The sequence below is a fragment of the Buteo buteo genome, chromosome 1 (assembly GCF_964188355.1).
Source record: "Buteo buteo chromosome 1, bButBut1.hap1.1, whole genome shotgun sequence".
Taxonomy (NCBI): Eukaryota; Metazoa; Chordata; class Aves; order Accipitriformes; family Accipitridae; genus Buteo; species Buteo buteo.
Genome location: NC_134171.1, coordinates 14,597,075 through 14,620,561, shown reverse-complemented (window position 1 = coordinate 14,620,561; position 23,487 = coordinate 14,597,075). Strand labels below are relative to the sequence as shown.

The following is a 23,487-nucleotide window of genomic DNA, read 5'->3' as shown; positions in this document are numbered from 1 at the left end:
GTGAGCCTGTTTTGCCTGTGACAGTAATTGGTGAGTGATCTCTCCTGTCCTTATCTCGACCCACGAGCCCTTTGTTGTGTTTTCTCTCCCCTGTCCAGCTGAGGAGGGGGGGAGTGATAGAACAGCTTTAGTGGGCACCTGGCACCACAAGAAATTATACTGAAAACCCATCTAATCACCATCCTCTAGCCGTACTGTAAAAGGCCCATTCCTTCAAAAAGAACAGGCCAAGGAAAAAACAAAACCACAAAAAACCTAACAAAGAACAACTGAACAACAACAAAAAAATCCAGCTGTGTCCTGTATGTCAGAGATACAAATACTTGCTCGGAAGTGCAGTGGCAGTATCATATCAATGGACTGATACATCACTAAATCAAGAAAGGTCAAACCATTTTTTTCAGAAGCAATCAGAAGAATTAGCCAAGACACCCACTGGCTAATGCATGCAGATAAAGAAGGGAGAAAGGGAGAAAAGAAATTCTTATAGATTTTTATCCTAATCAATAGGAGAAAGCTTCATGAGAAACTTGGGCTGGAAGGCAACTTGGGTTATTTGTGATTTTTAAGAAGGTGGGTGAAGACTAAGATAAAGACAGTGGCCATCAAGTAGGCAGACTTCAACAGTCTAGAAAAATTAGGTTAAACTGCATAGAAAAGGGAAACCTAAAAAGGAAAATAATTCAGATGACCTAGTAGTTTTCATATAGAAATTACATTACAATAATTTGCAATTCTGCCCTTGATGAACTGGAAGAATAGGCAATGCAGTAAGACATCAACTTTGCTACTTTATGAGCTCTTCATTTAGCTCAAAACACAAAAAGCAGAATACAGAAAGTGCAAATTAGGTCTGATTGCTACTGACAAGTCTAAAGGAACACAGCATTTAGGGACACAATCAGAAAAGGGTCAAGGGCAGGATGAGACACAACTGGCAAGGGATGCCAGTGACAAGAGACTGCTCTGCAAACATTACTAAGAGAAACACCTAAGAATATGGTGTTAGGTTGTTACTCAGTAGAGAAATAAAATTATACGCAGAGTATGGATAAATTCTAGATGTTTCTTGCTTTTTTTTTGCATTAACTTTCATCACGAAGGTCATTTGTAAGCTGCAGTTACTAGTCCCTTTAGCTAACTGCTTCTAAATCATCTGGGCCCAATTTAGTACCTCCATTATTTTTAAAAACAAAAAAGAAACCATAATTATTTGTTGATTTTTCATCAGTAATAACAAGTGTCAGATGATATATTAGTAACAGGATGCTAAGTGAACGACTGTATGAGAAAGAGTGCTACGCAAACCAGGTCATGGCACGAGTGTACCTGAAGGTGCAGTGCCTCCTGGGATAATGCTGAAGGTAAACTTGATGAAGCATATATCCTTCCTATCTGTGTGCCAAAGGTGTGCTCTTGAAGGGAACTAACTGACTTCCAGAAAAGCCCATGGTGTATGCACATCCATATAGTGTGCAGAAACAGGAGACCAGGCCCTGGAAAAAAAATAGGAAATGCATCAAATGACAGGATGTATTCTCACTGCCAAGAACTAGGGGAATAAGCGACTGCTAGGTTGATGAAAAGATGAAGCGTAGCAACTATCTTTAATAAATAGGGTTAAGGGGGGGGGGGGGGAAGCAGAGGACTTATTGACCACTCAGCCTAGGAAAATACAGGAATAATCAAACAATTTTTAAGCATTTATGAAAGAATAAGAAGATAACCAGTAGCCAATATGAATCAAGAGTAAGTCATACACAGTGTAATTTACTTCTGGGATGCAGTAACAGGTGTTATGGATGGATGAAAAACAATCATGGCTATATAACTTCTCTTTAGTGTGGCTTTTGCTACTCTCTCACATGACATTCTCATACGCTACCAGTGAATAAATGAGTTAGAAGAAACAAGCACCATATGGATGTGAAACTGTTTGAAAAGCTGAACTTGGAGTAGTTATATACCAAAAGAGGAGGACACACTGAGCTGTGTTCCACAGGGGTTTGTCCTGAATCTGACGCTATTTAATACTTTCATTAACAACTCAGACAGTAGAATGGAGTATACACTTATTAAATTTGCAGAGGCATAAAGCTAAGCAAATTAAAACTGTATCAAGAGAACAAGACTTCAATTCAAAACAATACTGCCAACTTGGAGACATGACATGAAGAATTTGAATAAGGTCAGAGGCTCTTTGTTGCAGCAGGAACAATTATCTGAACCCACAGAGAATGGGGAACAACTGATTAGGGAACAGTTCTTCAGAAAGTCATCTGGGATCAGACTGGATCATAAACCGAACATAACAACAACACATTGTTGCATAAAAAGTCATCATTATAATGGGATGCATAAATGCAGTATAATCCATTATGAATGAAAGGTAATCTTTCTGCTATCCTTCGCTTTGGGCAAGGTCTCAGCTGGAGTTTTGTTTCATTTCAGCACCTCACTGCAACACCTACTGGGACAGTGTCCAAAGGAGAGGAAAAAAGTATGATCAAAGGTTGAGAAGAACATGCATGAAAAACCAAATATACTGTAATTGTTGATTCTAGAAGAGACTGAGGAAAACCAAAATAAGTTAGTGTAAAAAAAAAAATTAAAAAAATCTAGTAGCATGGATAAGGAAACAGGAGAAAGCAGAGGAAGGATATGGAATCTCTACTGAAAGAAATATTTAAGACCAAGCAAAACACAGTGGTAGAATGACCTAGTCATTCTCTTTTTGAATGTGTCAGCCATGCTCTTTCCAGCCTATCATTTCTATGATGTATTTTGCTGGCAAAGCACAAGGAATCAGAGCTGATGGAGGCGTTACAGCAGCTTTTGGAATTAGTAACTCTTTCTGCTGGTGCATAAAATATTTTCTGCTTACTGATTCAATAAAGACACCAAATCAAGCAGAAAAACTTGATTTTCTTCCAACAATGTATTACAAAAGAGAGAGGAGCAATAAGCTGAAATAAAGCAGTTCTAAAATATCAATATGTACTGTTTTAGCAGAGATATGCCCAACTTACCACCTGCAGATATTGCCTTACAAATATATATATAAATGCTCCTACACACACACACAAGTGTATAGGTATATGCCCATATGTACATGTCTGTATAAACTTAGTTGTAAATACAGCAGACATTTTTAAACTTCTTCCCTTTGGGCATCCAGTATGTTTTAAATGATTTTATTTCTTATTTAATTATTAAATTTAAACATTATTTATTATAATTTGTGCATTTTAATTTACTGCCTTTTGCATCCACATGCTGTCTGACATAAATTCAAGGTAAAAACTTGTCTACTCAAATGACAAAACATTCCACAACAACATATTTAAAACATTACTTTTTTTTAGGTCTGTGGGGAAGCTTCAGCTACTAGAACAGGCAGTACAGGCATACCTGAATTAGTACTTTTGGTTTTGTAAAGTATTGCAGAGAAATTCCAGAATGCTGCTAGGAAGAATTACTATTTCTAAAATGTGATATATGAACTTAGTACAATAGAAAAAGAAGAGAAATAATTTGAAAATAACTCCCTCGAGAACAGAAAAATACTATATACTCCTCCACGAAGAAAGTCCTTACAGATCATCTACATGTTTCACTATTTTAATATAACAAAGCCATGCTTCTTGTAAAAATGTGATTAAGTCAAGACAAGAAAGAAGTCTGGCATTGTACAGGAGCCAGTAAGACACTATTTTTAGAGTCCTTTAATGGCTACTTCTTTTCTTTTTATTGGTTAAGCCAAGGGAACACTCTCCACAAAACACAGGGTAAGCATTCAACGATTTTCTATTAGGTAGCAAACATGTTACGTGATTTGTTGACTTGGTTTTTTTTCTCCAGCTTTACTAGAGAGATAAATGCTAGGGCAAAAGTCATAATTACTGGGCACCAACATTATTTTTTAAGACAGAAAGATAATTTGTTAAGAATTGTTTCAGAGTATATTATTTGCAATAAACAACATATGAAATGTTCAAACACTTAACTGCACAGAAGGACCTCAGAAGCATGTAATGAAGACACATCAGAAGCCACCCATCCAGCCTTTCCTGTGGAAAAAGCATCATTTCTACTCAGAACCAACCTACGCTACACTGATGAACTACACCAGTATCTCTGCAGTTGCAAAAGACAATAAATTAGATGTCTAATAATCCCAGATGGAAAGCTCTTCTCTCAACAATTTTCCTTAAGTATGAGGTGTTCTGTGGTCAAAATCTAGAATTCTCTGAATTCCTTTCCAATGTCTGATTAAAACAGTAGGAATAACTACTGGTCTTTAAACTGTCTAAACCTTGAAAGATCCTTCAGAGAAACTGGAGGCTGTGGAGGAATCCCAAGAGGACCATTTCAAATTCCCAAGTGTTAGGGCCCTACAGCTAGTTCCTCAAACTATATTTAACACAAACATACAAACTGTCTTGGTGGTTCAATGATCAAAAACATGAAGGAGCCAATGATGAAAAGCAAAGGCACAAGCTGTTCACAGATGAAACATCAGACAATCTACCAAAGACTGAAGATCGGAACTCACACAGCACAGAAAGCAATGTAGGAATGCATTATAGCAAATGGACTGAGAGAAAGGATATATAGAATGTACAGCAGTCATACACTAAAAATGGGAAGGTAAGTAACAATCCTCATCTGAAAGGAATAATCAGTTTGCTTAATAAAAAAAAGCACCCACATCTTGTTAACATCTTCAGGAACCAAGAGTCCCTACCTTCTCCTTTCCAGGAAGAGTGATCAACTTCTTCTGACCAGTTTATGACCAAAGGGAAATGACAGAAATAGCCACCTACCCCTACAGCTCATTTTCTACAGAACTGAAAAAAGGAAAGGTACTATTCATTTTTCTGTTATGGCAGCATAAATGAGAAATTATTCCACTAAAGTCAACAAAGTCTCATCAGCATATCACTTACAAGAGAAGAACCTGATATTCAGACTTTATAGAGTCAGGAAGGAGCTTTCTTTTTTTTCTTTTTTTTTTCTTTTTTTTTTTAAAAAAAAAAGGTATTGTGCATCACTAAGTCACTAAAGATACCCATTAGCCAAATGCAACATTGCTGGGAAAGTACTTAAAGATCACAATTTAGCAGGGATAATTTTTTAATTTATGTCAGGTGTTTACCATATTTACTCATAAATTGAAAATTACTTTTGTGATTATCTAGTAAACTTTAAAAAAAAAGTTCATCAGTTCTGTTTTAAGGAAAAGTCCTTGGTTATTTTTCTTATACATTGCCTTAAGGACTATATCCCACATGTGCTTTCTAAACACCACTATGAGGCTTAATAAGCCCACTTGAAAAAGCTGGTGAGGAAGTCCTTGAGATAAGCTATAAACCAGATATGAACAAATACCCAAATACAGTTTACCATGGCTGTTTTTGAGTATTGTCAGAGCATTTTCCAATAGAAACTAATGAATTTTCAAATACTCTGAGATGTCATAAAGCATTTCTTGATTGTTGAGTTTCACTTCTTTCCAAAAATTCTTGGAGAGAGACTACAGTTAACACCACCACAGGTGACAGCTCAGAGACAAATACTATTAGCAGAAACAGTGATGATGCAACATCCCATGATTTAGCTACACGTTTCTTATAAAATACCCTGCCACTGACTGTGTTCACTGATCATGAGTGTGACATCCAAAGGACTTCGTTAGGTTTGAAATGTGTATATGAAACCAGGAAGAAAATAATTAAAATAATTTAAGTTATTTTTCTTCAAAACAAGGCTCTAATGTTAAATAAAAGCAATGGTACATATAAAGTTATTGGTGGTCCTTCCCTTAGTAGTTGCAACCAATAATAACATGAGTCATGCAGTCTTTGCTACTCATTCAGTGTTTTCATTATTTATTATTTTTCCTTAAAACATGTGTTGTAGAGAAAGTCCAATGATCCTCTTTGCATCCACAAAGTAGAACAGCATAAACAATCTAGTATGGAATTTGACAGTACTATTTTATAAGTTTGACCATTAAGGACAGGATCAACTGCAATCACAGATGAGATTTGGAGGATTATTTTATGGTTTAATAAAGGAAATTACACTTCTTTTTTCCTCTCCATAGTTAATACCTAAGGTGTGGGGAGGTTAAAATCACTGAGAATTACAACAATAACTGGTTAAAATAGTTTACAAAAAGAACATTAAACAAACTTTTAAAAACCAAAATATCTTGGCCAAATTCTTACTCCTCTTATCACTTCAATTTTATGCACGTGACTGTTAAAATACAAATGGTACCCAAAAATTTAACTGCTACTGTTTGCTCTTACTGCAATTACTTGCAGTTTCTCAGCCTATGCATTCACACGAAGTTTTCACATAATAAACCCAGTTATTTCAGTATTAAATTGGTAGCTCCACCTAGTGTTGTTCATGACCTATTCCAACAGGAGCTGAAAAGCACAGAGCTAGTCATAACACATAGCTGTACACCATTTCTGCTTGCTGCTTGGAAAAGCAGTTCCTCATACACCTTGCATACAGAATTGACACCCCCCCTCCCCCCGAGCTTCATTTTCACCAGCACTGACTACGAATAGCTCTCATGGCCTTACACTTATAAAACATGCCAAAATAATCTTCTTTTTTTGTTTGTTTGTTTTATATTTGAACCAAGAAAATACTGCTTTTAGAATCTCAGGGAGGCAAAAACAGGTGCTGGAAGTCTTCTGGCAACTTAGGCACACATTTTGATACCACTGATTGTACAGTATGGCTATTACTGTGAAAGATCCTTTCAGGCATAGAAGTTGTTTCTCAGAAAGACTGTTCCTCCAATGTGGACCGAGCTTAAGGAATAGCAGTTAGCTCATCTATTCCTATTGTCTTCTCCTGGGGGATGGCTATCTGTCTCGATAATGCTCCTATTTGGTATCTGTAAAGCCTTTTGGAGAAAGGTATTAAATTGACTTGGGACTCAGTGTCTTCAATCCAAGATGATTTTAGACTGTATTTTCTCTACCTTAATTGCAGCAACAACTTAGCTTTAGTCAGGGTTGTGGCAGAACTGGAACGCAGACAGGCCTGACTCACCCCATGCAATACTGCAGTTATGTTGAGGGACTGGAGAAATACAACACAGGAAATTGTGAAATTTCAGAAGATCCTTTAAAAGAGAAAGCTTACCTACACTATTCCATTTGGATATATATACACACACACTCCCTCCCCCACCCCCCAAACCAAACCCCAAGTGAGTTGTGTGCTTCTCAGATGACTGTGAAAAAAAGACATATAGTTGTTTTAAGTGATACTCCACACGCTTCCACCCAAGAAGGGCATTGCCACAACGATCCACCTTTGTTACCTCAAGAACAACTTGCTGACATTCTCTTTAAAGTGGAAACTTCACTTGGGAGAAATTCATTGGCATCTTTATAAAAAGTGCATCCCAGTTCTTTAATGCATCCCAAGTGGGATGCATTCTGTATTGCACACACTGTACATTCTTCCAATTTTACATCTCGTTGAAATTTTAAAAGTTTTGGGTTTGAACCACAAATCTCAAAATAAAACGGTGTCCCAGAACCCTGGAGAACACCTCTTTCCCTACGCATAACCAGGGTGGCAGATCAACCCACTTTAAATGACAACGTGACGAAGGCCAGGCAGTTTCGGTGAGCATTTTTCCCCACACAAATATATTTCCCCAAAAGACAGCATTCACTGTATGTCATTGTTGTGGTTTAACCCCAGCAACTACGCACCACACAGCCTCTCGCTTGCTCCCTCCACACCCAAGTGAGATGGCGGAGAGAATCAGGGACAAAAAAAAAAGTAAAACTCACGGGTTGAGATTAGAACAGTTCAATAGAACAGAAAAGAAGAAAATAATAATGGTAATAATAAAAAAAATAAAATACTGATAATAATAAAAGAATTGGAATATACAAAACAAGTGATGCACAATGCAATTGCTCAACACTTGCTGACCAATGCCCAGTTAGTTCCTGAGCAGCGATCCGCACCCCCCAGCCACCTCCCCCCAGTTTATATACTGGGCATGACATCCCATGGTATGGAATACCCCTTTGGCCAGTTTGGGTCAGCTGTCCTGGCTGTGTCCCCTCCTGACTTCTTGTGCCCCTCCAGCCTTCTCGCTGGCTGGGCATGAGAAGCTGAAAAATCCTTGACTTAGTCTAAACACTACTGAACAACAACTGAAACAGTCAGTGTGTTATCAACATTCTACTCATCCTAAATCCAAAGCATAACACTATACCAGCTACTAGAAAAAAAAATGAACTCTATCCCAACTGAAACCAGCACTGTTCATTTTTTATCTTAGACATACCTATAGACTGAGAAGGAAGTAAAGGAATTATTAGTTAGATGTTGTGGGGTCTACACTACGAAGATACAAGGAGGATATCTACGTTTTTCAAATAAATATTTGTAGCAGTCTTCGTAAGTGTGTCACAAACCCATTTCTACAATATGAAATAAAATAAAATGGTGAGTAGTTCAACTGGAACCGTTAAACTTCTATTTACAACAGCAAAGTTAAATAAGTGGAGATACCTATGAAGTAATTTCTATTTCTGGAATGAAATATTGTGCAACCTATAATATGACTACCAAGTTTGCACATAACAATAGTGTCATCAAAAAGCAAGTTTTTCATTTCTCAAATGATATGGTTATTTGTACTCAGGTCACCAAAATACAAGTTGCCATAACATTTAGATCTTAGAATAACTTGATTTAGTAATTCATTAAGAATGTTAAATCTGCAGATCACAAGATACTCTTATTTTTTCTTACTAACACCAACCTGTAAACTGTGTTTTAATCTTCTAAAAATCCTACTACTAAAGCTATCAGCAAGTAAGCAGATACAGCAGTTTTGAATGTTTGAATGGCTGAAGAGAATCAAAACTTTCTCCAAACAATAATAACTACCAGAACTGAAGCCTACAGTTTTCATCACAGAAAAGGAAATCCTGTGCTGCTGTCCCCTGACACCATATTCTCAATGGTGTCCTTCATCTGGAATTCACATTCTGGAGTGTGAAGAGTTTGCATCACTCTCCTCCAGGACCTGCTGATGCTGCTCACTCTATCCTTAGTGATAACAGGTAGGTTTAGTGTCACAGAGTGAAAGGGAAAAGCTGGATCATTGAATCTAGTATTCTGCTGTCTCGGGAACCACTTCAGAAATCTACTCTGTAGGTCCTTAAAAGGTATTGGACTCAGACTGCCAGATTGGTTTGTTTCAGAACTCACTCCTAAGAACCAGAAATTCTCTTCAAATTCTGAGTCTCATTTTATTTAGGACCATTTTCTTCTTGTGACAGCACTATTCTTCAACTTAATTAGCTAACAGCCAATTAATAAGCAATCTATGTTTTGGTTTTAGTCATTATGCTACAGATTTTTAAACAGTTCACTTTATAAATCTGAAAATAAACAAAACAAATCTATTTAAACACAATGCACACCTACCTGTAAGCATTAATGTAATCCTTTCTGTGTTGCAGAAGAAAATCTTTCAGCTTTCCAATATGAGAAATCTAGATGAACAGAGATAATAATTAAACTTCAGTCAGATAACTAATTTTACGTTTAAAGTTCAGTATTCCATGCTTCAAACATGAATTTGTAAAATTATTTATTCTGTAATTAAATAGAATCATAAAATTTACTGGTTTACATTTGAATTTTCACATTTTGCAAGCAGTCAATACATAAAAATAATCTAAAAACATCTCTTGTATGAAAGTACAACTCAGAAAAGAGTAGTAAAAATGTCTTCTATCCAAAAAAAGCATAAACTAGACACTACTAAACACTAAATATAACTACAATATTAAACATTAAAAATATTAGACATAATAACAACACAAAACACTATCTAAACTGTCAATCCAGAACCTAATGGATATTTTAGAAAATAAATTCATTTTAGAAGATCACACAAAGTTTTAAACATTTTACTGATGAGATACAATACAAATATTCGAGTTCAGTTATTAGAACTTGTAGAGCAAGGTGCTGTCCCTCTGCTTTCTATTTTTGCCATAAAAGACTGACCAGTTTGTGCCCAAACTAAAGTAGTATCTCTATCATCTGATAATCATTACAAAGTTTTGCCAGAGCATACCTCCCTAACAAATTTCTATTTCTGGATTTCCACTTCACTGTGGATACATTTTACTATAAATCCACTTGATTTTCTTTATTAAAAGTCTTTACAAAGATCCTTTGAAAAGATGAAAAAACTCCTAAAAATCTGAAAGAACTTTTGCAATCTTTAGTGTGATTTAAAAGAGTTGACGTAGCATAAGATGGTGCTCATTTTAGAGAGTGGAGGAATTACAGAAATCTAGTTTAATTGGCCACAGAAATGACATGACTACCAATATGACTTCCTTAGCACGTCTTGAAGAAGACGTGATGGGGGGATGAGGAGGGGGGAGAACTATATACATTAGTGATATATATTTTCAAGGGGGAGGCAAGGGAAACCTTTCTAAAGCATGTTCTCAAATATTCATTAATAATTCAGTGTAAAAAAGCACGCAAGGAATTTTACAAAACAATAGTTATTTTAGTTCACAAATACAATAAATGTGGTTTACTCCATGTATCTGGGAAAAAGCATCAGAAGCTGTTCAAGTCTTAAAATCCTATTTTCATGCAAATGTTCCTTGTAATTAAACAAACAAAAAAAACCACAGAGAAAGAACACAGAATAGTTTGGATAAATAGAAGATTAATTCCCCCATTTTTTATTTTTTTTTCAAAAGATCAGCAGCTTTTTCAAAACAGATGAACAAAATTTACTTAGTAAGACTACAGTGATTTGTACAACTAGAAAGAAGTGTTTCCTTGTGCAAATACACATATATTACCTTATTATTTTTTTTCTGTTTCATTTTTACTACAACTCATCATATTGGATAAGAACTTTCCCAGTTTAATGTTTAAAGTTTTCCATGTGATTAACAGCACAGGAAATGTAATCCCATTCATAGCAAACTGAGTTCTGTTAGTACCTCCAGCAGATCTGAAGTTTCCTGAAGTGTGTTAGCGCTGTCATACACAGTAAGAAAGGAAATACTGAAATCACTACACGATCAATAAAGCACAAAGAGTAAGCTAAACCATGCCACAGATGTTCCTTCTCATTGCCACTGGAACTTATTTTCTGTATAGTAATCTCTTTCTTAGCTCAGACTTGGTAAGTCATGAAATTTGCTGAATAGGTAAATTAAGCTTGACTATGAAAGCAAAACATTTAAAACAGTCATACACTGTTTCAGTAGAACAATAATACTTAATAGGCAGAAAGAAAGTACTACAGATGACAAAGACTAGAAATGTAAAATAAGAAACACATTTCAAAACATTTATATCAATATGTGAACAAACACTAAACTAAGAAAATTTTGCTAATCTTTTTTCAAGTAATAAATCTTAATATTACTGCAATAGCTACAATTTAGGAGTGATTAACAAGCAGAAAGAATCAGAATGACAAGCAAGAACACTGTCTTACAGTAATTAATTCATCTAGTCACAAAGAGCATTCTATTTAGGCTAAAATTGTCATCGTGTGTTTGAATTGCACTGACCCCACTTTGCCTCTCCTTCATTTGTAAAGCTATTTTCATGAATTTAGAATGACACCATTATGCCCATACTTGCATCAAGCTCTTAGTTCCCAAGATTTGCATCAGAAGTGAGACTACTTGTTCTACTTTCCCTCAAATTCTAACAGCACCTTCTATGATCCTGCGCTGCTGCTGTTTCTCTTTTGCTTTTTCTTACCATGTACTACTGATATAGTTTCGAATTCAATGTGTCATTAGCGTAACAACAAAATCAAACAATTTTTACAAAAAAGGTCTCATTAGCATTAAAGGGAATGTGAATTTTATTTAAAAAAAAAAAAAATCTTAAGCTTAAATCTTCTGCAGACACAAAATATCCCTGATTATACAAATATAAATCTTGAAGGTATCTCAAGGGTCATCAACCTGCAGTTAATCTGGGGTTATCAGAGGCACACCATACACTCTTCACAAAGTTATCAAGCTCCAACCTAAAGGTAATAAAGCATCTCCCTATTCCAACTGAATGGCTTTATTAGAATCCTATTGCTCTCATTATGAATGAGAACTGACAAATTTCCAGGTTTACTGATTACCAACTTCTATCCATCTGTACTTGCTTCAAAACAGTCCTTTCCCTTAAAAGCTCTGCTTCCCTGCATGAATGTCTGAGTTCACCGTCAATAATCCTATCTCCCTCTAACTTCTGTAGCCCCAGACAAATGACCCCAAGCTTCTTCTCACAATGTAGTTATGAAGTTGCCTAACCCATAACTTTCCTTTGCACTTGCTCCAGTTCACATCCCTCCTTTTCCAATGCAGATGACTAGAAGGGCATTCGCTGCTGTTGGTTACTTTGCAACTCAGCTGGAAATACCTTTTCTTCCACCATTTTCATCTATTAGTTTCAAACTTATTCTTTGTTTCAGCCTCCAAATACATATTCTACTGCTGAATTTCTTTCTTCTCCCCACAACTCCAGACCCCAGAGTCATTCAGCATTTGCTGTAACATATCATGCTCCTCCCTCTCCTTCTGCTCAGCATTCCCTCATCAGTAAATTTTACCAATCCATCTTACTCTGGGATTGATTTTAAAACTTATCTTCTTTAGTACTGTTCTTCTTTTGGGGAATACAAAAAGTAATTCTGCTATCAACCTGTCTTCAGCCCAACTCTTCCTTCAACACAGAAGAATTGCTTCTGCTTATTCATCTTATTCAGTTAATATTTTCTCTGCTAATCTCCTCCAGACTTCCTATTAGCACTTCATCAGACACTTTACCATCAGACACAAGGTCATCTTAATGAAGGAAAAGCAGATTTTCTTAAAGCATCAAGTTGGTTGGGCACATCCTATTTTTAGTAAGATAGCAAGTTATACTGCATTGTATCTTGCTTTCTATCTATCTTTTTCCCCTCAAAATCTTTTCTGAATTCTGGACCACTTCTGGATCAGACCCTGCTGATGCCATTATCCGTTTCCCTCTGCTGACTTAATTATAGGCATTAAATTTGCTTCACTCTAATCAAATGATACCATCTTCAATTCAATGTATTTTAATTAAAAATAACTGCCTTCAGAACCTGGGATTTCTCAAATCCCCCGTGTCTGAACTCAATGCAGAGATTATCTGATAACCACAATTTGACTGCATTAAAGTCCCAAGATGTTGTACAGATTTCTAATTCCATGCTCTGGTTCCCAGTACATCTCTTGCCTCTACCCTGCTGGTCCATGGCTTTTTCCTTATTAATTTAGTCTGGAGACCATGCCTAAACTATTCTCAATCTATACTCCAGCTACACGACTAATCCACTTTTTTGCTAATTCTCTTTTTATTTACGCAGCTAAAGAATATCTTAACTTTGGGGGATTTAAAGTTAACTTAAATAGTTAACTCTATGTGAATTTTGCCAAACCTGACTTTATCTCTACAAAGTCTTCCCTTCTGCAACAGTTTTCTTGGCCAGTCAGTGCCTCTCTCCCTCCCCTGCTTTTTACTGCCTCTGGGCTAATTTTTTGTATCTTCTCTAATTAATCTTTCAAGTAGACCTAGAACAATTTTAAATCCCACTTGCATTTCAGCATATCCATTTTTTCCACTCCATTTACCCATTCGTAACTGCAACTTTCTATTTGCTGTATATGCCTGTTTTCAAAACAATTATACCACCAGTTGACACAGCTGTCAAAAGGATAGATGAAAGCAATTTGAAGACAAAGCACAAACACACCTGAACATTGGCCTCTTGTCATAGTTCCCATTCTTTGCCTCTGGAAATTAGCTTTCTTCTTCTCTGAAAGTCTGGAGCAGAAAAATAAACCTCTCCTTCAACCCTGAAATAATAAAATTATTTCCTTTTCTCCCTGAAAGCATAGGAGGGCTTAGAGAAATGCCCTTCATAGTTGCAGCACTCTTGCACTGCATTAAGACTAAACTTCTCTTATGGGGAAGAATGCTACTGAATTTCCAGATATAACTGACATTTTTATGAGAATCATGGGAGAAAAATATGTTTCCTCTCAATATTGCCATCATCAGTTATACCATTACACTAACAGCATGTTCTTGAGCTTCTGTTCACTACCAGAATACGGAGGCTTACGTTCTTCCCGACAATGAAGACCGCTTACACAACTCCAGGCTCTCCCTCTTCTCTTCCCATTCCCACCGGCACTCCCTTAAGGGTCAATACCACACACCAGAACACTGAAATTACTTTTTTTTAAATTACTCTTCTGGAAATGGGGGTTAATAATGCAAATGACCAAATATAAAGAATCTGTTTCTTTCATTTCAACTCCACAAGTACCTGCATCAGCACAAGGGAGAGCAGAAGCTGGAGAGCACTAGTAGGGAACTTGCTAAAAGACGCATCTGCCGTGAAAGGAGGTATATTTAATTACAACTTAAGAAACTTAACATGATAACCTCCTAAGCTCAAGGATCAAAGCTGGAGACTCCAGGTGTTATTTAAAAACTCCCAAGTGTAGTTCTGATCATGAAAAACCAATTGATTTTCTACAGTGAAGCAGAAGCAGTTTTCCACAGGGTGGCAACAAAAGCGTCAGCATCACACAAGTAAAAATCACTCTATAAATTCACATTAAAGCCTGTAATGTAACATTTTTAAGCTACTTTAGGTTCCAGTTTGTACTTTAAAAAGTTTATTTTCATTGTAAACTACCTCTTTAATGCATATATCTGTGTTTTGTTGCCACTGTAGATTTTCTAAACAACTCTTATTAAAACATAAAAGCAAATATTGCATATAATGCAGGTCCAGCACAAAAGGAAGCTGTGAATGGCTGCCATCTGCTACCACAGGTGGCACGCACAGCTCTATTTATACTTGGGGCCTTCACTAGAAGTGGTAGATGTTCCTCTATTTAGAAATTTTCCTTACGATTTTAAAGCATGCTATATTTTTAAATAAGAAGAGAAACAGGCAAGCATTCTCTGCAAAGCAGCATCTTCAAAAGATGCATATACTTTAGAACAGAGACGCTGACTATACTTCCTTCAGTATCTTAGCAATACATACAACATTTCTTTCCACTCCCAACAAAGAATTGATCACTCATGAAACAGTAGGTTCCAATTTGCATACGTTTAACTCACTGCAAGAAGAAGCAGCATTGTTTACGATTAAAATGATTGGAGTAGGTTCCCGTGACATATTGTAGAGAGAATTCGACAGTGCTGAATACTCATTTTCACTGAACAAACATAGCATTTTATCAAGTTTACTCCTCCATCAGAACAATAAGCAACTACTCTACTACCATATAAAATTGACTGTTACACTTCACACTATATTGCCACTCTGAATTTTTAAAAGATGTACTTTGTTAAAGGAAACTTTAAAAATACTTAAAACCAAAACATAATAGAAAGTCTCTTGCAAAAGTCATAAGAGACACAGCATTTACTGTTGACTCAGCAGTATTGACAAGCACTGCTGATGGAAGTGTCTGATTAACCACAAAAATAAATTTAGAAAAAAAGAAGTTTTATATTTAATTTTTCAGTATGTCCAAAAAGCTTGATCTTCAACTGTCTTACCAAAATAGATTCCACCTACAGATTCATGAAAAGGTAACTACATTCTACAATCCCCTCTGCAAAGAGCAGAAAAATTAAGATTGTTGTAATATTAATATCTAGACAACTATGATGTTTTCAATTCCAAACATACAGTCAACCCAAACATACCTACTGCCTATTTCAGAAGAAATTAAGAATTTCAATAAGACATTAGGTGATGTACAGGGACTGCGTGTTTCCAACCAAAAAAAGTACAGTCTCAGTACTAAGAGGAGATACAGCAACTGGTGTAAGAACATAAGCTAGTTCTTATTACAAAAAAAAAAATTGTTTCCCATGTCTAAACCATATTTTAAAAAAAAAAGAGAGAGAGAGAGGAAATTTTCCACAGTTAGTGCATGTAATGAAGGCAAGTATTTTCAAAAATCTGGAATAAAACCCAAACAGAATAAATACTATAAACAGAAACCAAATTTATATTAAATAAATTTTAAAATTAAGAGCTTGAGCTCTTACCTAAACTACTACAGTTGGGAATGACTAGTTAGAAAAGTTTTGAAGCAGAAATGACTCCAACGGAGAAGTTTTCCACTACAAACTACCTTTGATTAATAGAGTTGTGAACTTTTTAAAAATACAAACGTATGAAAGGCCAGGTCCCACCCAGCTTCCTTGTCGGCTATATTTTAAGCACTGTAAGCCCATTGACTTCACAGAGGCTCCTGCAGAATGTTGCCCAAGAACAGACAAGATTTTATTTTAAAACACTACTGGATTCTCCATTTCAGAAACTGGAACCTTCAAAAGATGAAATGACATAACTCCCCGATACAGTGACATGCAACAAATATTTAGCCAATTAAATCAAACCTTTGGGAAGCTTCAGGTCTGAATTTAGTAGTGTGAAAACTGTTACTTCCAAGGGTTTGGATGGTGACTTTTTCGTAGGCCATGAGGTGGTGCTGTCCTACCAGAATTCACTGCAGAGGAGCACTGGCTGCTTCCAAATGTCAACTGGCCAGTTTTCAGCTGATTTGTCTCTTGAGGGGATACATTTGGTTTAGGTTTCCCCAGCAAACGTGGAAGTTTCTAAAACAGGTCACGCAGATCAATTGCTCTCGTAATCTGAAACCCAAAAGAGCAAATAATATCTAAACTGTGGCGTGGGGGTGGCCCGACGCTGGAAGCGGGTAGCAAGAGGCGAGGAGACAGCCAGCCTGGCTACCTCTAATCTCAGGAAAATTGTGACTTTGTTCAGTTTCTGCTTTACATCAGCATATATGTTACAGCAGCAGCAATGGGCAGGGAAACATAATTGCATTTTATTAGTAGTCTTGCATTCAGAGCAAAGGAATTAACATCACCAAGAATGGGGGTGTTGTATTAATAAAATGTGTGGTACATGGGATAAGAACATTCAAAACTGAATTAACTGAATTAAAGGCCATGAAAATTAAGACTGAGGCATTTGGACTCTTCAAGGTAAAGATGGTACAAAACTTTAAAAATATTTTGAAAATAAAATGTGTAATATTTCTAATTTAAATTAACATAGTATTTTTCTGTAAAACCAAAGTAAAATTTTAAGGAATCACTGCAAAAAATTTCATTAGCCATTGTGGGATATTGGAAGATAAAACCTGGTTGCAGAATACCACAGGCAGTATTTGGTGATCATTAATGAACCAATTAAGAAACCTCTAAACTGCAGTAAGAAGCAAAGCCACTTTCCTAACAGCTGGTTTGCAGCACAAAATGCTTCCTTTTGCTTAGTATCAAACTGGCAAAAAGGAAAAAGTAAAAAAGCACTGCCTTGTGCAGTTAAAAAAAAAGTTTGCTTTTAAAGGAAATATTTTTTGGTTTTTAATTCCTGCTTTACTTTGCATGTATTTATAAATATTGCTATAGTTCAAAAATTGTCTTTCATTGATTTTTGCTACTATCAGTTCACATTTGAAATACTTAGCCTCCAAAGTGCACTTGGTTATTTTGATTTTTTATTCACTGTTTATTATACAAAGTGGAAAATTTGGTAGTAAATAATTTACTATCAGCCCCAAAGCCTCACATTTCATCTTACCATGCTTTCCTTAAAAATAATCCAGAGTTGCTATAAAATTTGGTCAAGTGCATGATGACGAGATTATGTTTGGAATTTCGTGACACAGTTGCAAAACATTTTTCGTTCAAGACTCTTCTAGTGAGAATAAAGCAAAATTAATACGTAAGAGCTCAAAAGCTCCAGTTCCCCACTGACCACAGTAAAGAGTGAAAGTACCCAGTATTATCACTGGATGAAGGTTTTACTGGGGTATTATTTGGGGCTGGGGTTGCTGTAAGTTTTAAAAATGTGTGTGGTACCTACAAAAAACTCCAATTGTATAGAAAACTTATTGTGAAGCCATTGAATTTTAAGATTGAAATTATCCTGAAGTATACTGTATATTCTTAAAACCATTTTAATGCTTTGTATTTCAGGCATTTATAAATACAGAAGAAAAAAAAAATTTTTTTTATGGGATAATTACTTATAAACACTGAATTTGAATTCTGAACCAGAAAACTACAATACACATAGAATTTAAGATAGAGGTCTGTGTTAATTTTGTCACTGTTTTCTTAGGTCTTGTGGGAACACACTGGTTTGATACCTGCATGTACAGAAGCACATCTAAATATTCTGAAAAAAGCCTGTAGAGAGTCAATAGGAACATGAGGTGACCTCCAGAAAAAATTAACAGTAGGTTTCCTACAATGTAACATCATGCTAAACGTTTTTAGTAACCAGTCTTCATTTATTCCCTGTGGCAACAAAGACTTCTAATTAAAAAAAAAAAAGCAACATCTGATTTTAATAAAACTTACTATTTCCCTTTTTCTTGTTTATTGTCCAACTCTAATCATAACTTTCTTTAACATTTATACTTTTACATAATCGTCCAAAACCTCATTGACTAAAATATAAACCCCACAACAATTGTGGGGAATGTTTTGGTTGAGAGATAAAAGTAAATTGGTCAAAATACATATTTGCAATAATTGGCCTTTACCATTGCTGTTCAAAACGCTCCATTTACAACCTTTCAGTAACTGCATTCAAATTTGCTTGTGTCTTTCTGTAAGAGATGTTTTTCTTGTCCCTTGTTCTCACAGTCTGAACTCATTTAGTACTATGTTTTCCTGACTCAAAGATGTTTTACGATAGAAAGAGATTTCCAGTCTCATTTAACAGACAGACAGTAATAAAAGGTTACTCTGTCTGACCACCATTACGAAATTCAGAATCCAAGTTTTTGCAGTGCAATTCAGAGAGAGTTCCATGTGCACGTCCTTCACTTTGGGACTAAATTGAATCTGCTTCAGCAGAAGCCGTTGCAGGGCACCAGAGCAGCCCAGCCTGTGCCACGAGCGGTGCCGGCAGGCTCTCTGCTGAAGCCGCAGCCGGACCTGAGCCTCCTGAGCCTCGCACACACTGCAGTCCCACGCTCCTCTGCCAGGCCCTTTTCATGGAGTCTCTTACATTTTTGGTGTATTTACACTAACACACCTCTACACTGAAGCAGCACGAACTGACACTGTACTTACTCCGTCTCAAAATCCTGCCACTCTGTCAAATACAGTTCAAGGGGACAAGCACCATTCTGTTTCAGTGTCCAAATATTTTTCTGGATTTTCATCACCAGTACAATAATGTTCTTAGTGCAAAAAATCCCTTCATTATGTTTCAACACCTTCATTTGTATTACACAGATGAAACGTTACTTTAGCAGCTGCTCTAGCATTTATGCCAAGTAAGGTTCTCCCCCATTAAAACACTGGGCTGGATCAAGAAAACACCCAGTCGGAAATGAGACATTTATGATTCCTTACCTAAAGAACATGTATGGATCAGGCACAAAAGCAAATAAATAAATATACTGGAAAGAAGCTAATTCTGTACACATCAAGATTTTCATCCAAGTGCTTTATGGTATCGGCAGAAAAATTAAGACAAAGGGCCCGTCGTCCGTCCGTCGTCCGCCCCCCAGTGTAACACAAAACCCCAAGACCTGGATCATCTGCCCTAAATCTTAGGAACTTAGTGGGCCCTGGTCACTGTAAGTCCTTACGTAGCTGATGCGGAGTGACGCACTGATAGAGGTTATTCACGTCTTCAGTAAATCTAGACCGAGTTTCTCAGTCAGGCACACAGGTCTCTTCCGTGCTGCCTTGCTTCACATGGACCGCTCTGCTGCATTTTCTGAGCAAGCTACTACTCCCTTGTTATAGCACCTAGGAAGTAGAACCAAACAAATAAATCCCTTGGGAATATAACTCTTCTCCACTAGTCCTTTTAACAGTGAAAATTTTGGCTAAACTGAGGTGAGGAAAACAGCAGCAAAAAAAAAAAAAGCATCATCCTTTTAATAACTCTTGGACTGGACAGGGATACTAACACTCAGTCTGCAAACCAGTCTCCCAATATTAGCCCGTTACCTCCACTCTGCCCCTTTCTAAGAAACAGAAGTGTCTTATAAAATGGTAATTAAGGCAAACCATGACAGGTTCTCAACTCCACAGCAAGGGCTTGAAGCTTATTAGAGCACAAGCTGGCCTAAAAGCATCACTGAGAATGAAAGCACCTTACTTTGTCCCCACTCAAGAATCTTCTGACATGACCGAAGTCCAGCCGTAATGTCTGAGAAAAATCCCTTCCTTCAGAGTACATTGCTCTGTCCTATTTCTATTAAGTTAACTACCAAATGACCATTAGCTTCCCAAGGTAACACATGATGTGGCATGAAAAAGTGTCTCTGGACCCCTGCATTTGTTCACCACAAAATGCTATTCACGTTGGTTTTGATCTACTATCTGGGTATTTGCCAACTGGCTTGGCCTATGAAAAAAATGGTCCTCCCCAACCACGGGGGAGAATAATTTCTACTTGAAAAAATTCCAGTAGATAGTCATGTAGAAATTTCTCCCAAGAAAGTGCTTGCAGAATTTGGGAGCAGTAAGCTTTAGCTATAATTAAAAGGGAAATCAATGCTATTCTTTTGCATCTGAGTAATGCTGACAATTCAAAAGTATATTTTTAATCACTGAAAAGCAGAAACTCCTGACAAGAATTTAAGTTGTGAAGTCAGGCACTTTTCCTTTCTCACTTTTTCTCAGCCATGAATCTCAGTAAGATTTTTTTAAATGTCCATTTCCTGTAATTTTGGTAATTTTAGAGTATAATTATTTTTACATTTTTATGATGCCTTTGGGGTATCATTACAAATATTTTTTAAGCATTTAAACTCAGAAAAATAAAATTAAGTAATAGCTTCTCTTAAGGAGAGACTGTCAACCCTGTTCTGAATAAACAATCCCTTTTAAAGCAATCTAGAGATTTATATCCGCTGTAACCATAGAAATTAATCTTGAGTTTAAAAAAAAAAAATAGAGTAAAACATAATTTATTTAATGAAAATCAGAACACTGCTATTGCAAATGAAAGTCAGGTTTCTGGTTTTTTTTAATTCAACAGACAGCTTTATACGCAGTCGTAAGATTTTACTTGATGGGCTACTTCTTACAACTTAATCATACTTGCTTAACTAATTTGATCAAAGCATTCAGATTTCTGAGTATTTTAATTTTACTCAAGATAGATGCCAATCAGTAAGAAAAAAGTTAAAGACTTTTCACATTAAAGAAGCTGAAGTTAAATGTACGAAACATTTTTAATGGTAAGAGCAATCATGAGAAACTGCTATGACATTGTGAGGCCAACAAGAAGACAGCACAAAAATTTTTATGATTTTTTTCATGTAAAAGTTTGGGAATAGCAGAGAAGGAAAAAAGCACAAGCTGCAAAACATTTTTATATGTCAGCATAGCTAAAAAAAAAACTACGTTTTGTTCATAAAAACCACAGCGTTTTCTATAAACTAAGAGTATTTACAAAGTTGCATGAAGCATTCCAGCATGCATACCGTCAAAACCAATGATAACGCATAATGAACTTCAAGGTTCAAATAAATAAATACTTATAGCTCGGTTAGGGAAGAGCTAAAAGAGCATCCGCATTTGCTGTATTTTCAAAGAGCAAGGAAAAGAACTTGAAGTTCACATGAGGAAACACTGATACGCTTCACAATATAACATCAAAACAAGAAATCATAGCCCAAAACCTAGAAAATTTTTGACATCACAATAGATTGAAATAGTTTCCTGTGGGAACACCCATAACAGCCACATAAATTTAACAGAAATTGTGAAAAATATACAAGTATACAGTAGAAGGAATCTTTATCAAAAGAAATACAACCTAACAGATCATTTCTCTAATTCTCATATGTATTATGATAAACTATTATGTGGCACTTCTAGCTGTTACATCACCTGCATAAGGCCTTCTTCTAAGCCTCCCTCAATCATATCAACAGGAAATTTTCAGACCATATCAGAAAAAAAAAAACAAAAAACAAAAACCCACCCAAACCCTTATTTACAACTAGAAAGTGAAACTCTGAACTCTAATCTCAATTATTCTATTATACAATGACAGATATACAACTGAAGAATAGAAAGAAAGAAAATTAAGCTGCTTTAAAGCCAGAATTTTCTAAAAAGACAGTAGCTGTTCATAAGCCAGAGTACCAATTCTGAAGTCCTCAGGAAGCCCCTCTACATGGGGTGACTCACTGTCTAGCTTCACGATTTGAAAACCAGCAAGCTGCTACGATACTTCCAGCTGAAAAACATAGTGTTTCCCATCATTTAAAACTTTATTCCAACTTTAATTTTTTTCTCACTGCCTGTGATAGAGATGAGTTCCCAGTATGGCAATGCCCCCACCTCCTTGACTGAGGGTCTTCTTCAGAAGGAAATGAACAGCTGAATGTAAAAGGGCAACTGTTACAAAAGCACTGATTTCAAAGAGTAGGTTTTTGTTGTCAATACATAAAATAACAACATTCTCTACTGCAATGTATGAACAGTTCTAGGATGCCTCTACCAATCCAACTAGACCACAATTTGCAGCGTTACTGGTTTACTCCAAATACTCTAGTCCATAGATCCCCCTGTAAAACCTCATTTGAGCAAAACCTGAACCTGGCTCTTTGTTCACAGTCAGAAACTGTTACTTACAACAGCTTTAACTTTTACCACCAAGAAAACAAAGGTAACACAATGGAATACTGACAACATTTTAACATGAGCTCCCTCCAAAGTCATCTCTCTCAAACAGAGAACGTAGGCAACTTCTCCTGGCAAAGTAACCTTCTCCTGTCTTACCGAAAAGGTAAATTGCGTGCCCTCGTCATCCTCCCCCCACCCCCTCCTTCAAACACATGCACCCTCCCAGGAAAAATTTCTATTTCTTCCAGGTGCATCCAAAGCCCAATGACACTGAACGTACTATATGTTCCTCTTATCAGCTCCTCAAAGAGGGATTTATGAAAACCTCTGTATCTAGCAATGCTCCTTAGCAGCAACGGCAAAAATACGCCAAAATAGCACACATTTAGGGCCTGGAGCGTACTGGCCCAAATTGATGCTTGCTCTTGCAACATCACTATTAGTCAGCAGAAAAGAAACTGTATAAAGCAACTGTATAAAAAGATGCATGAATATGCATTATCCTAACCAATGCTAACATGGGAGATATAAAGCTTCTGGTCTCCTCCTCTCACCCCAGTCCATAAAGGAGAATGATCTAGGAGACTTGGCCAAACTCAATGCTCATACAAACATAAGAAAGCTTCGCTTATAATACAAATGGGAAAGAAGAGACTCAGTGAAGTGAGCTTTGCAAGGCTATACAAGACACCTGAAAATACAACAGTCCATTCCTGTCTCCTA

General features: G+C 36.4%; 1 protein-coding gene across 2 annotated transcripts in view; it reads right to left on the bottom strand.

Moving 5' to 3' along the window:
• Positions 1–23,487, bottom strand: part of STX18 (syntaxin 18) — a 71,986-nt gene that overhangs the window by 23,708 nt on the left and 24,791 nt on the right. The window contains exons 1-2 of one of the 2 annotated variants that reach the window (XM_075022963.1): positions 9,493–9,560; positions 1,330–1,496 (exon numbers count right to left, since the gene is read on the bottom strand). In XM_075022963.1, the coding sequence (XP_074879064.1) occupies positions 1,330–1,382 (53 nt within the window). In that variant the 5' untranslated portion in view covers positions 1,383–1,496; positions 9,493–9,560. Of the gene's footprint in view, positions 1–1,329; positions 1,497–9,492; positions 9,561–23,487 lie in introns of those variants that run through there. The other variant, XM_075022955.1, reaches the window with a different exon arrangement.